General features: G+C 45.6%; 1 protein-coding gene across 1 annotated transcript in view; it reads left to right on the top strand.

Annotated features, from left to right (window-relative positions):
- Positions 1 to 13,522: 13,522 nt before the first annotated feature.
- KMO (kynurenine 3-monooxygenase) overlaps positions 13,523 to 15,180 on the top strand; it is an 83,767-nt gene continuing 82,109 nt past the window's right edge. Inside the window, exon 1 of the mRNA XM_040350650.1 lies at positions 13,523 to 13,770. Within this exon, the coding sequence (XP_040206584.1) occupies positions 13,717 to 13,770 (54 nt within the window). The 5' untranslated portion in view covers positions 13,523 to 13,716. The remainder of the gene's footprint in view (positions 13,771 to 15,180) is intronic.

Raw genomic sequence — 15,180 nt, 5'->3', positions numbered from 1 at the left:
TGGGGGGTGATCAGATGGACTCAAATGAAAATACAGTTATGTGTGGGAAGGGTAGGCTTCTCTGAAGAGAAGTGTTTTCAGGGATCCTCTAAAAGCTGATAGAGAAGGAGATAGATGGATATATTGGGGTAAGGAGTTCCATAGGCATGGAGAGGCTCTAGAAAAGTCCTGGAGACGAGCATGGGAGCAGGTGATGAGAGAGCTAGAGAGTAGGAGGTCTTGAGAAGAACGAAGAGAACGTACAGGTTGGTATTTAGAAACTAGGTCAGTGATGTAGCTGGGGGCAGAGTTGTGGATGGCTTTGTAGGTAATTGTTAGTATTTTGAATTTAATTCGTTGGGCGAGCGGAAGCCAGTGGAGGGATTGACAGAGAGGAGTAGCAGAGACAGAGCGGTTGGTAAGGTGGATTAGTCTGGCAGCAGCATTCATGATGGACTGAAGGGGGGATAGAGTATGCAGAGGTAAGCCAATGAGGAGGGAGTTGCAGTAATCGAGGCGAGCGATGACCAGGGAGTGAATTAAGAGTTTTGTGGTGTCATTGGTTAGAAAGGGGCGTATTTTGGAGATGTTGCGAAGGTTGAGGCGGCAAGATTTGGACAGTGATTGGACGTGGGGCTTAAAGGAGAGTTCAGAGTCCAGGACTACACCTAGGACCTTGACATGTGGGGATGGGCAGATAGTTGTACCATTAATTTTGACAGAGAGATCAGGGGAAGAGATCACGGGAGGAAAAATTATAAGTTCCGTTTTGGATAGGTTGAGTTTGAGGAAGTGGTGTGACATCCAAACTGATATATCTGATAGTAAATTAGTGATACGTGAGGAGAATGAAGAAGTGAGTTGAGGGGTAGAGAAATAGATTTGAGTGTCATCAGCGTAAAGGTGGTATTGGAAGCCGTGGGAGGCTATCAGCTGACCCAGGGAGGAGGTGTAGACAGAAAATAGGAGAGGTCCAAGAACAGAACCTTGGGGGACCCCAACAGAGAATGGAAGAGGAGAGGAGGAAGTAGAGTTGTAAGTAACGCTAAAGGTACGGTTGGATAAGTAGGTGGAGAACCAGAGAAGAGTACAGTCACGGAGACCAAAATTGTGGAGTTTTTTGAGGAGGAGTGGGTGGTCAACCGTATCGAAGGCGGCAGAGAGGTCCAGGAGTAGGAGCACAGAATAGTGTCCCTTAGTTTTGGCTGTTAGTATATCGTTTGTTAGTTTTAGGAGAGCAGTTTCTGTGGAATGTTGAGGACGAAATCCAGACTGAAGGGGATCATGGAGGTTATTTTGAGCAAGGTGGACGCTCAGTTGGTTGTAGACTAGACGTTCAAGGAGTTTGGATAAAAAGGGGAGCAAGGAGATGGGGCGTAGGTTGTCAAGATTGGACGGGTCCAGTGAGGGCTTTTTAAGTATGGGGCTGACTAGTGCATGTTTCAAAGAGTTAGGGAAGATGCCAGAAGAGAGGGAGAGATTGAAGATGTGGGTTAGAGAGTGTAGAATCGAGCCAGAGGGTGAACGTAGCATTTGCGAGGGAACAGGATCCAGAGCACAGGTGGTAAGATGGACGTTAGCAAGTAATTTAGCGACCTCGTCTATAGTGGTGGGGTTGAAAGAGGGAAGTAATGACTGTACCTGTAGGCATGAGGTGTGAGGTGTGGAGGGTATCTGAACAGTAGAGATCTCGTTGCGAATTGTATCAATCTTCTGCTTGAAGTGATTGGCGATCTCCTGGGCGGTGAGTGAGTTAGTGGGTGGAGGCAATGGAGGACGAAGGAGAGAGTTGAAGGTAGAGAAGAGTTGACGGGGACGGGATGATAAGTTTTTAATAAGGGTGATAAAATAGGTCTGCTTGGCAGTGAAGAGGCTAGAATTGTATATTTGGAGGGCAGATTTATACTGGGCGAAGTCTTCCTGGGACTTAGTCTTGCGCCACAGGCGCTCGAGAGCACGGCTATGTTTTTTCAGACTTCTAGTATCATTTGTTTGCCAGGGTTGAAGGGGACGGGGCCTTATTCTGCGTGTAGTGAGAGGGGCCAGTCTGTCCAGTGATGCTAGAAGTGAAGTGTTGTAGACTGAAGTGGCTAGGTCGGTGCAGGACAGGGGTGCAATTTTGTCATAGAGGTATTCAGTTTCAGAGTATAGAAGAGAAGGGTTGACATGGTGAAGGTTTCTACGAGTAACTGTTAGGCATTTGGGGGGAGAGGATGTGGAGGAGAGTGAGAGAGTAAAATTAATAAGGTAGTGATCAGAGAGGGGGTAAGGATAATTGGAGAGGTTGCATAGATTGCATAGGTGGGAAAAGACAAGGTCAAGAGTATTGCCTTCAGAGTGAGTAGGAGCATGTATCCATTGCTTCAGGTCAAAAGAGGAGGTTAGACTGAGAAGTTTGGAAGTTGCAGGAGTGTTAGCATTAGTAGGGATGTTGAAGTCGCCAAGAATGATTGTGGGGATTTCAGAAGAGAGAAAGTAGGGTAGCCAGGCAGAGAAGTCATCAAGAAAGGAGGATACTGGACCGGGGGGGGCGGTAGATGACAGCTATCCTTAGAGAAACTGGGGAGAAGAGACGAATGCAATGCGCCTCAAATGAGGAGAGTGACATAGAGGGAGGTGGCTGAAGCACCTGAAAGGTGCTATGTGGGGCCAATAGGATTCCAACACCCCCTCCTTTGCGTCCACTGGGTCTGGGGGAGTGAGTCCAAAGAAGACCACCGTGGGATAGAGCAGCAGAAGACGCGGTGTCGGATTCATGAAGCCAGGTTTCAGTAATGGCGAGTAGATTAAATGAGTTAGCGATAAAGAGATCATGGAGGGGGGTGAGTTTGTTACAGACGGAGCGAGCATTCCAAAGGGCGCAAGAGAAAGGGAGTCTGGTCTTGGGAAGAAGGGAAATGGGAACTAGATTGTGTGGATTGCGACTGCATGCAGAGAGTGTAGGGCAATGGGTGCGTTGAGCACAGTTAGATGGAGGGCCAGGGTTTGGGGAGACATCACCAGAGGATAGGAGAAGTAGAAGGGTGAGGGAGGTAATGTGGGAATGCGATTTATATGAGGGGACATGCCCCAGATAGTTTGTTTGGACCAGGTTAGCCCTCACCTACTGCTGCAGTGTCTTTATGTGTTGTATAAAGCTATATGCAGTACATACAGTGCTTAGAGCCAGTACAACTTGCTGAAAAAAATAGTTTGTTTGGACCATCTTTGTCCAAACTAACTATTTAAAGTGAAAGGAAACATGGAAATCAGCTTTATATTGTGGTCTAAACCTCAGAGGATGACCTGAGTTGTCCAGGCATGGTCAAGTAAGCATACAGGTTGGCTAAACGACATATGGCAGCTTAACCAAGGTGCTGTCTGATTTCCCCCATGGTGCCCAAAACACAGGACCCAGTTTGTTCTGGATCAGTGTTCTGAATTGCCATGCGCAGGTGGGCTGGCTGCCAGCACCATAACAAGTAATGATGTTCTAGGACCAGGATGCATAGTGCCATTCTTTGCAAAAGTAAAGAAGGCTCACCCACACTATTGCAATGCATTACTCTGATGCAGGGCAGGCTGCATGCAGGGCCATTCAGGAGAAGATGAAAGTCTGCCTCCTCCACCTTCTGCCCTCTTCTGCGCTGCTGGAGCCAAAAGGTAGACCTCTGATTTAAAGAGCAGACTGGGTAAATGAGTGGCCCTGTGATGTGGGGGGGGGGGGGCTCTATGGTGATGGGAAAAGAGCCGACTGTGTAAATGAGTGGCCCTGTGATGTGGGGGGTGGGGGCTCTATGGTGATGGGAAAAGAGCCGACTGTGTAAATGAGTGGCCCTGTGATGTGGGGGGTGGGGGCTCTATGGTGATGGGAAAAGAGCCGACTGTGTAAATGAGTGGCCCTGTGATGTGGGGGGTGGGGGCTCTATGGTGATGGGAAAAGAGCCGACTGTGTAAATGAGTGGCCCTGTGATTGGGGGGGGGGGCTCTATGGTAAAAGGAAAGGCCCTGATGAGATGGAAAGACTTTAATGTAATGGGGGACTCATGTATAGGGGACCTCTGATGTGATGAGAGCTCTCATGTATAAGGGGGCTTCTGACATGATGGGGAGCCTCTGATGTTATATGCGGGGCCTCTGATGTGAACGTAAGACTCTGATGTAAAGGCGGTTGTATTTTCCCAGGCTCTGGATTATCATTAATAATAAATAGCATACTGTATACATGTTTTGAAGACATCTGATGCCGCGTACACACACGATCGGAAATTCCGACAAGAAAAGTCCGATGTGAGCTTTTGGACGGAAATTCCGTCCGTGTGTATGCTCCATCGGACTTTTGCTGTCGGAATTTCCGCCAACAAAATATTGAGAGCAGGTTCTCTATTTTTCCGATCAGAAAAACATGCATGCTCGGAATCATTGACGTTCAGCTTTCTCGGCTTGTTGTAGTGTTGTACGTCACTGCATTCTTGACAGTCGGAATTTCAGACAACATTTGTGTGACCGTGTGTATGCAACACAAGTTTGAGCCAACATTCCGTTGGCAAAAACCCACGGTTTTCTTGTCGGAATTTCCGATCGTGTGTCTGCGGCATAAGTCAGAAGTGACGTAATGTGTTGAACTGTTTTGCATGTGTTCTTTAATTTATCAGCATGCCTAGTCTTGCTCTTCAGATTTGTTTTGACAGAGAACCATACCAATGAAAAGAAAATCGAACATTGTGGTCACATCAGACAAAAATCTTGGAGCCTGCACATCCAGTTTTTGTCTGGCGAAAATTCGTAATTGGCTGTCAAAAGCAGCATACTAACAATCAGAAAATCGGCAGATCGTTCATCGGATGAAATTTTACTTCAGATTTTCTGATCATGTGCATGGGCCTTTAGATGATTTGGTGGAATGGTGCTCACAGAGAACACAGAGCAGATCACTAAGGAATTGGGTGAATGTGTCACTGAGTAGCAGAATGGAGCAGCATGTTGACAGGTGTTAGTGCCCTTTAATTGCAGCCCTTCCTGTGGTGATGAAGTGGGTGGAGAGATAGTGCCCCTTTATATGTCAGCTGTGGGTGGGGTAAAGACTTGTACACACTACTAGTCTTTTTTTCATTCAACCCTTTGGATTGAACAGAAAGAACTGACAGCTCGAGTCGGAGCCACTGTATTAACAATCCAATGTTCGTACCGTGATCCTCCTGTTCTGACAGGGGGATGGCCCCCTTGCCAGAAGACTACGGTCAGCCATCCCCCTGTTCTGACATGTCGGTGGCCCCCTGACAGAAGACTCCAGTCAGCGCTTTAAGCCATTGGCTGAGATTGCCAAGTGGGAGCCAGTCAGCAGACCTTTTATGGTCATAACCCATTGGCTGGCTTTTGTCGGACCGGCAAATGTGCATGCACACAAAACCATCTGGAAACGACCCTTGTTCTGTATACTGGCACATTTGCTCAATCTTTTGATGCCATTGTGACTTTTCTTTCAGCAGTTCTGTTGCTAAGTATCCATATATAAAATAAAACCAAGCCATTGACATCTTTTTAAGGGGTGCCTTGGCAAATCGCTCAAAATGTATTAACAAGCCAGCAAGTGGATCAAGGCTGCCCTTTGTTGCACAAATCACAGGTTTTTATTATGCAGCATTACAACCTTGGGCACTAGTACCGACCCCCAGAACAAACCACCCCCTCCATTAGTACAGACCCCCCAGGAAAACCACCCCCTTCATTAGTACAGACCCCCCCCGGACAAACCACCCCCCTCCATTAGTGCAGATCCCCCAGGACAAACCACCCCCCCTACATTAGTACAGGCCCCCCAGAACAAACCACCCCCCTCCAGGAAACTGGAGACCTGCTTACGGCATCAAAACTGTCAAACTAAAAAGTACTCCAGCCACACCTTAAAGTAAACCTGCCACAAATGTGCAGAATTCAAACAAAGTACCTTCAGTAAAAAACACGCATCAAAATAAACTAGAGATATGCATTCATTTTAACCACTTAAGGACCGCCTCTTGCACATTTATGTTGGCAGATTGGCACGGCTGGGCACAGGCACGTACCTGTACGTTGCCTTTAAGAGCCCAACCGTGGGTCGCGCGCACGTCCCGGTCCGAAGATCCGTGACCGCGCCCGCGCCACCCGGTCCGAAGCTCCGTGACCGCGCCCGCGGGACCCGTGGACCCAATCGCCAATGTTGTCCCGCGATCTGTCACAGGAGCTGAAGAACGGGGAGAGGTGTGTGTAAACACACCTTCCCCTTTCTTCACTGTGGCAGTGACACTGATCGTCTGTTCCCTGATATAGGAAAAGACGATCAGTGATGTCACGCCTACAGCCACACCCCCCTACAGTAAGAATTACTCCCTTAGGGCACACTTAACCCCTTAGCGCCGCCTAGTGGTTAACCCATTCACTGCCATTGTCATTTTCACAGTAATCAGTGCATTTTTATAGCACTGATCGCTGTGAAAATGACAATGGTCCCAAAAATGTGTCTAAAGTGTCCGATGTGTCCGCCATAATGTCGCAGTCATGAAAAAAAATCGCAGATCGCCACCATTAGTAGTAAAAAAAAAAATTATTAATAAAAATGCCATAAAACTATTCTGTAAACGCTATAAATTTTGCACAAACCAAATCGATAAACGCTTATTGCGATTTTTTTACCAAAAATAGGTAGAAGAATACGTATCGGCCTAAACTGAGGAATAGAAACGTTTTTTTATATATTTTTGGGGGATATTTATTATAGCAAAAAGTAAAAAATATTGAATTTTTTTCAAAATTGTCGCTCTATTTTTGTTTATAGCGCAAAAAATAAAAACCGCAGAGGTGATCAAATACCAGCAAAAGAAAGCTGTATTTGTGGGAAAAAAAGGACACCAATTTTGTTTAAGAGCCACGTCGCACGACTGCGCAATTGTCAGTTAAAGCAACACAGTGCCGAATCGCAAAAGGGGGCAAAGTCCTTAACCTGCATAATGGTCCGGGTCTTAAGTGGTTAAACCAAGTTAAATCATTACATGTGTACACCTGGTTCTCCCAACTGTATGTAACACATAGCACACCGTGAAATATGAAAATGAAGATGTGACAGATTCCTCTGGGCATAGAATAGACCTTTTTTTTGAGACAAATTTTAGACATTGGATATACTATACGTTAGTAGTTTCTTAGATACCAACACAAATAATTTACACTTATCTTTTATGGCATGGAGATCTTCAGCAGAAAAATGTTTAGGTGTTGTCACAAAAATGTAATACAGAGAACAGCCACAAGATAGCACTATAACCACATAAAGCTTTACCCACTGTACTTTTTTAAGTCTGGAAAAACTTTGAGAGATCTTAAAACTTTTTTTATATTCGTTACATAGAAATCTACAAAAGATTTTTGCAGATACCCTAAGAACGTCATAAATGGTACATGTTCACATTTATGCATTTTTCAGCCGCTGCCATTTTGGACTTTTTTTCCTGCAGTAGATTGCATTTCGCATGTAATAGACTTCAATAGACCCTCACCAAAAACCCAATTGTTGCGTTTTTCATGTGTCTTTACATGCGTTTTGCTATTTTTTTGCTACATGACAAACTGTAAATAGCCACTACGTCCTTAAGCTGAATATAAAATCTATACCAGCCCTTTATCTGCAGCCCGGCAGGTCAGGAAAGGGAGGGGGATGAACGAGTACAATACCAGGCCACATGCCCTCAACATGGGGGGGGGGGGGTTGCTTTTGGACAAAGGGCTCTGCAATATTGAAGCAGACATTCTGACACTAACTAATCTTTCATAAACCACAGCGCATTCAGTATACAAATTAATTAATCGGGGCGTGGCTACAACGGCGTTACTGTAACCGGAAGTGATGAATGCGCTCCACCGCCAGCTGGCCCAAACCAGGAACGAATACTCTAATGCCGCGTTTAGCAACATGGGCGCTTTTTTGGACCAGATGACAGCGGTAAATACATTCCTAACTTATGTTAATTTTACAGTTGAATAATTGTACATGCATTTGAAGCGGGGGGTTGCTGCATTGGGGTTATTTTATTATTCATTAAAGCAGGATTTGTGTTTTCATATGAATCTAATCGGAATTTAACCCATGCTGCCTCCGCTGCTGATGACGGAAGTTAAAGTGAGAGAGCTTATTACTATTTAAGGCCTACATTATTCATCTTTTTGGTGAGTTTGTAGTCCGGAGGGGGGAGAGTGCCTCACTTGGGGTAAAGATTGGGAGCAGGTGCATTACTGATCCAATCCCTAGAAGCACTCACCATTTTAGGACTTACTGTTGCCACGTCATTATTCAAATGTTTTATGTGTAGTTGGACACTTATCCAAATTTAGCGCTGTTTTATCATTTGGACTATTTATGGTTCCAGGACTTGATATTTTTGTTTTAAATTAATTAATCAGTGAAATATATAAGAGTGAAAAAATAAATCAATTTACGTATAAAGCCCTGTCAAACCCAGAAGAAGTGCTTATATCAAGGATGATTAATGTCTGCCTTGTTAAGCGGATATCTGTCTACTTTATTGTAATTGTGTTTTTATACTTTAACCACTTGCCGCCCGCCTTATGCAAAAAGACGTTGGCAAAGTGGTTTCAATATCCTGAGTGGACGTCATATGACGTCCTCAGGAGATTGAGCCGCTGCACACCCCTGGGGTTGCGGGGTCAGTCTGACACCCTGCAACACCGATCTGTCAGACGCGAGTAAAGGAGAGCCGTTCGGCTGCTCCTCTGACGGGGGTTTGTGCTGATCGATTATCAGCCCAGCCCCCCCGAGGATGCCCACACTTGGACCACCAGGGATGCCACTAGACCACCAGGGATGCCCACCACAGATATGCCACCCTAGACCACCAGGGATGACAATCACAAATAAGGGATGCCAATCAGTGCCCACAATGGATGCCAATTAGTGCCCACAATGGGCAACACTGATTGGCAGGCATTATTGTTTGGCACTGATTGGCATCCATTAGTACAACACATACATTAGTACATTAGTGCCACCTATCAGTGCCCATCTATGCCACCTATCAGTGCCCATCCATGCCGCCTATCAGTGCCCATCCATGCCGCCTATCAGTGCCCATCCATGCCACCTATCCATGCCCATCCATGCCGCCTATCCGTGCCCATCCATACTGCCTATCCGTGCCCATCCGTGCTGCCTATCCGTGCCCATCCGTGCCGCCTATCCGTGCCCATCCGTGCCGCCTATCAGTGCCCATCAGTGCCACCTCATCGGTGCCCATCAGTGCTGCCTTATCAGTGCCCGTCAGTGCAGTACCATCAGTGCCCATCCGTGAAGGAGAAAATGTACTTATTTACAATGTTTTATAACTGAAACAAAAAAAACGTATTTTTTTCAAAATTTTCAGTCATTTTTTTGCAGAAAATAAAAATCCCAGAGGTGATCAAATACCACCAAAAGAAAGCTCTATTTGTGGGAACAGAATGACAAAAATTTAGTTTGGGTACAGTGTAGCATGACCGTGCAATTGTCATTCAAAGTGCGACAGTGATAAAAGCTAAAAATTGGTCTGGGCGGGAAGGTGTATAATTGCCCTGTATGGAAGTGGTTAAAAAAAAGAAAAAAGATTGGCCACCCAGCACCAGAAGACCCACCTCCAGCAAGAATAGACCTCCCCCTGCAGCAAAAATAGATCCCCTCCAGTGACAATAGATCCCCCCAGCAGCCGGCATTAGCAGATCCTGTAGCACACCCCAGCACCCCTTGCCATTACATACATTTAGTGCTGGTGGTGCCTGAACTGCATTCCTGCTAAACAAAAGCCCTGAGTGTGCAACTTTGCAAGGAGTCTCTCCAGGGCTGTATGCAGGCAGAGTCTCGAGAGCTGAATCATACCTGTAGTAGTGACCGCAGCTCCCTGCAAAGCTGCACAATGATAATGTTGTACCGAAGCTAAAAGCAGGAGCTGCTTGACACGTGTTGATGATGATGTATGACTTTCATTCTGCGGCCCTGACAGCTCTTGAGTGACTCTCAGGCCTCGTACACACGACAGAGTTTCTCGGCAGAATTCACCGAGAAACTCGGTCAAAACCCGGATTCTGCCGAGAAACTCTGTCGTCTGTACACTTTTGGCTCGATGGAGCCGCCGAGGAGCTCGTCGAGAAAATAGCTTGTTCTCTATTTTCTCGTTGTTCTATGGGAGAAGGCGGCCCACCGAGCTCCTCGGCGGCTTCATCCCAGAACTCGACGAGGAACTCGACGTGCTTGGCACGTCGAGTTCCTCGGCCGTGTGTACGGGGCCTCACAGTTTTAGGGCTGTAGGATTATTACACTTATATACATTCATAATATTAGCAAGGGGTTCAAGCACAAGCTGTAACATGTGTGGGGGGAGCTAGAAGATAATACAATCTGACAATCCAGAAAGTGTCAGTGTTACTACTAGTGTATTTACTGTGCCAAGGGCCGTTGCAAGGTTTTTGTCTACTCAGGCAAAGGTGCATTTTGTTGCCCATGCCCAATGCACTCACAAAACAAAGCTGTGCAGAAGATGACACACTGCAACAGGATCAAAGCCTGAATCTGAGCCGGCCAGGGCAAGCAGGGGATCTCCTCCTGTGACTCTCAACACTTGAGACACCAGCAGGTTTCAAACAAGGTTCCGCCTCCTGGATCGGCTCCTATGATAGATGTCTAACTGGTCCAATTTCCCAGCACTGGACCAGTGTGTGTCCATCATAGGAGAGGTTCCAGCATGCAGGACCTTGTTTGATAGCGGCCGGCTCTGTTCCAGATTTAGACTGTGATCCCTGTGCAGTGTGTTATTTTCTGCACAGCTTAAAGTGGTTGTAAACTCTGGGCCAGATTCAGGTACATGCTCCGTTTTGAAATTTCCTGCCGTGCTTTGCGCAAAATTACGTCGCACCGACGTAATTTTTTGAACGGCGACGTGCGTTACGTCCTTTCCTATTCCCGGACGTCTTACGCAAAAAAAAAAAATTAAAATTTGACGCGGGAACGACGCCCATACTTTAACATGGGCTGTCTATTTTTACACCACCTAAATAGCAATCGCAACTTTACGACGGGAAAAGCCGACTAGCGACGACGTAAGAGAATGCAACGAACGCGCCTACCTTCGTGGATCGCCGTAAACAGCTAATTAGCATACCCGACACGGAAAACGACGCATCCTAAGATCCGAAGGCGTACGAAGCCGTACGCCTGTCAGATCTTGGCCAAATGCGGTCGTAGGTGCAGAAAAAACTGAACTGCACGGAACTGCATGGAACAGCATCTGGTGTGAACTGGCCCTTAATATAAAAAAAACATGCCAGCAATTAACCATTTACCGCAAACCACCGTCATTGTACGTCTGCACATTTGACGTAAAATACCAGGGATTTGCCAGCAGATAGCTACCATAACCCTGGATTTTCTGAAACGGTGGGCGGTCCTCTTTACGATAAAAGTGGTCTCCACGGCGGATTCGCCACAAGATTCCTTTAATGGGGGCGGGAGAGGTGCGAACCCCCCTCCTGCCGCATTGCGGTCGTCTCCCCCGCTTGCTAGACCCGCCGATAGCGGCGGAGATGATCCGATCCTTTCCCCTCAGAGGTTGTGAGTCTAGTGAGGCAATGATGGCCCCAATTTGACTCAATGACATTGGATGACGGAAGCCACAAACGTCACTTCCGCCCAACGGCCTTAAGTGTAAATGTGAGATCTGAGGTCTTTTTGGTGAGTACACTGACATGTCTACAAACCCCCACTCACCTTTCCTCCGCTCAGTGTCCCCTGCCCAACCACCTGTACAGGTCTTGTGCCAGCAGTGCGGAAAGAGAGAGAGAGAGAGAGAGAGAGAGAGAGAGAGAGAGAGCGAGACATCTATCCCCTGGATCTGTAAATCAGGAGGGCTCCTTCTAATGTAAGATCTGTGAGGAGGAAAGCAGCAGAAGCTGCACAGTGCTCATGTTCTTTTTCCCAAACAGTAATTGAAAGTGTCTCTCTCTCTCTCTCTCTCTCTCTCTCTCTCTCTCTCTCTCTTTATATATTACCAGATTCTCCACTATATCAGGCATTGCAGACTCTATATAACACACCCTTTAAGCCACGTCCAATATTTAGCATACTTGAAACAATGCCCATTTTCAGTCTTGTCATGCCTAGAAATGAATTCCCAGCTCCCAATTATAATCATACTCCACCTACATTGAAAAAAGTGTCCCTATCGGTTTATTTCAAAGTGTTGGCAACTATGCAAGGGTCACAGTGGCACTGGTACACATGTCAACACTGCTGATGTACACTACCCTGCAACCCGCTGACCTCTGTACACTGCCCTGCAACCTGCTGAACTCTACACTGCCCTGCAACCTGCTGACCTCCGTACACTGCCCTGCAACCTGCTGACCTCTGTACACTGCCCTGCAACCTGCTGAACTCCGTACACTTCCCTGCAACCTGCTGACCTCCGTACACTGCCCTGCAACCTGCTGAACTCCGTACACTGCCCTGCAACCTGCTGAACTCTGTACACTGCCCTGCAACCTGCTGCCCCTCGTACACTGCCCTGAAACCTGCTGCCCCTCGTACACTGCCCTGCAACCTGCTGAACTCTGTACACTGCCCTGCAACCTGCTGAACTCCGTACACTGCCCTGCAACCTGCTGACCTCCGTACACTGCCCTGCAACCTGCTGAACTCCGTACACTGCCCTGAAACCTGCTGAACTCTGTACACTGCCCTGCAACCTGCTGCCCCTCGTACACTGCCCTGAAACCTGCTGCCCCTCGTACACTGCATAGTTGCCAATCGTCACGTTTTGGCCTCCCATCTTTTCTTTCTTTCCTTCCTCTCCTTCCTTCTCTCCCTCCCTATCTCTTTCCCTTTCACTTTTTCTTTCTCCCTATCTCTTTCTCCCTTTTTTATCTCCCACCATCCCTCTCTTCCTTCTCCCTCCATCTCTATTTCATCTCAGACTCCAACCACACCCCTATAAGCCACGCCCACGATTTCATTTAAACCACGCCCATTTTTGCCATGGCGCGCTGCACATTTTTTATCCCCACCTATGTCATGCCTACAAATGAATGCCCCACCCCTAATTAAGATGAGACTGCCTACAAACAAAAAAGTGTCCCTATACATTTTTTTTAGAATGTTGCCAACTACGCTGTCCCTGCTCTGGTTTGTCATGACTACAGTACCCCTTTGTTTCTTGCACTGATATGACAGAGGCAGAAAGTAAAGGAAAACCTCCCCAAGGAGGTAACAAACAGAAATGAAAACCTGGGAGAAGATTTAAATCCTTCCCGCTCTATCTAAAACTAAATAGAAAATCCTTCGCCTTAGATTTCATTCTAACAAATGTTATGTATAGCCCAAGCCAATGTCTGCTGCCACCTAATATTTATAAAGAGAAATTGAATAGAATCAGCATGCATTTCCTTTTAACAGAACATATGTTTTCTAATAAGTTAGATGCAGGTGCTGCAAGATAGGAGGGGAAGAGATGGAAGGGGAGGCACAGGCCATACCCTATAATAGTAGAGAGGAAGGATTTTTTCAGAGAAAGGACACCTACAGGTTTCAGCCTTGCATTAAACATTAGCTTGTGTTACTGTTTGTGCTCACAAGCAAACATAGACTTTAATCATTGACATGTCAGCAGATTTAAGTCTCTTTTAACTCTATGTACACAATACTGATCTGCCAGTAAAGCTCTGGTAGTTTAGCCACACACAGCTGCCATGGATATGGCTAATAATCCGAAGAAGAACATTTCAATTGTTGGCGGGGGCTTGGTAAGTAATTTAGACTGTATAAGGTACCAGTGCACAGTATATGGTATATATGGTTGATTTACTAAGGCCTGGTTCATTCATACCTATGCATTTTTTATTGCGTTTTCAGTTTTGCAGAAACACACAAAAGTCTATTTAACATGGTTTCCTATGGATGTAGTTCTCATCTGTGCATTTTATGGAAAGGGCCAGGGACCTTTTTTGGGGTTTTTGGTTTTATAGACTTTAATGGATCAAAAGCGTGTATTGAAAAATGCACCTGCATAAAGCTCCATGCTTTTTTTTATGCATTTTGCAGAAATGCAGGGACATTTTTTACCATGGTTTCCTATGAAACATGTTCACATCAATGCTTTTTTGTGCCTCTGCGTTTTTGGAAAGGGTCAGGGACTTTTTTTCCTGCAAAAAGCAGCGTTTTGCATGCAATAGAATTCACTAGACCTGCATCAAAAACGCAAGTGCCGCGATTTGCGTTTTGCGTTTTTTTTTTAACCTGGTTATAGCTGGTTGTTAAAGGAAATGTAAAAAAAAAAAAATTACTGGCTAAAAAAAAAAAAAACGCAAAATGTGGTAAAAAATGCACGTAAAAAAAACGCAGCAAGCACCGCAAAAAGCATTGCAAAAACGCTCAAAAGCAACATGCATAGGTGTGAATCGAGCCTAAGTGCGAATCAGGCCTAAGGGCAAATATGCTGTTAATGTTGTAATAGAAGTTGCCCTTTGCAATTGAATTTTCCCCAGAGTTTAGTGAATGTGCTGAGGTTTCACTTTGCAAAAAATACTCAATCACGTTCAAGGGAAAAAAATAAATATGTTTTTGCTTGCACTTGATTGGATGATTAACAGATTTTTTTACGCCGTTCAGTAAGCCATAATACAAATTCCCTTGCAAAGTACAACTTACCTTTCACAATAATCTGTCAATTTGCCTCTAGTAGATCCATTCCATAATATAGTATGTGAGCAGAATGCATGCTAACTTCAATTTTCATTTTAACCATAGCCTCAGGAAGTTCTTGTGTAAGTTTTTTTTGTTTAGGCCCCATTCACACTAATGTGTTTTTTGATGCATTTTGCAGAATTGCAGGAAAATTCTTTATCATGGTTTCCTATAGAACATGTTCACATCAATGCTTTTTTTGTGCCTTTGCATTTTTGGAAAAGGTCGGGGACTTTTTTTCCTGCAAAAGCAGCGTTTTGCATGTAATATAATTCAACGGACCCGCATCCAAACGCAAATACCTCGATTTGCATTTTTTTTACCTGTTTTTTATAGCTGGTTGTTAAAGGAAATGTAAAAAAATAAAAAATTATCAAAAAAATGCAAATCGCGGTAAAAACGCAGCAAGCACTGCAAAAACACTCAAAAGCAACATGCATAGGTGTGAATCGAGCCTTATTGTGGTTGAT

This window comes from Rana temporaria, chromosome 4 (assembly GCF_905171775.1).
Source record: "Rana temporaria chromosome 4, aRanTem1.1, whole genome shotgun sequence".
In the NCBI taxonomy this organism is placed as follows: Eukaryota; Metazoa; Chordata; class Amphibia; order Anura; family Ranidae; genus Rana; species Rana temporaria.
This window is presented reverse-complemented; position numbering and strand designations above follow the sequence as displayed.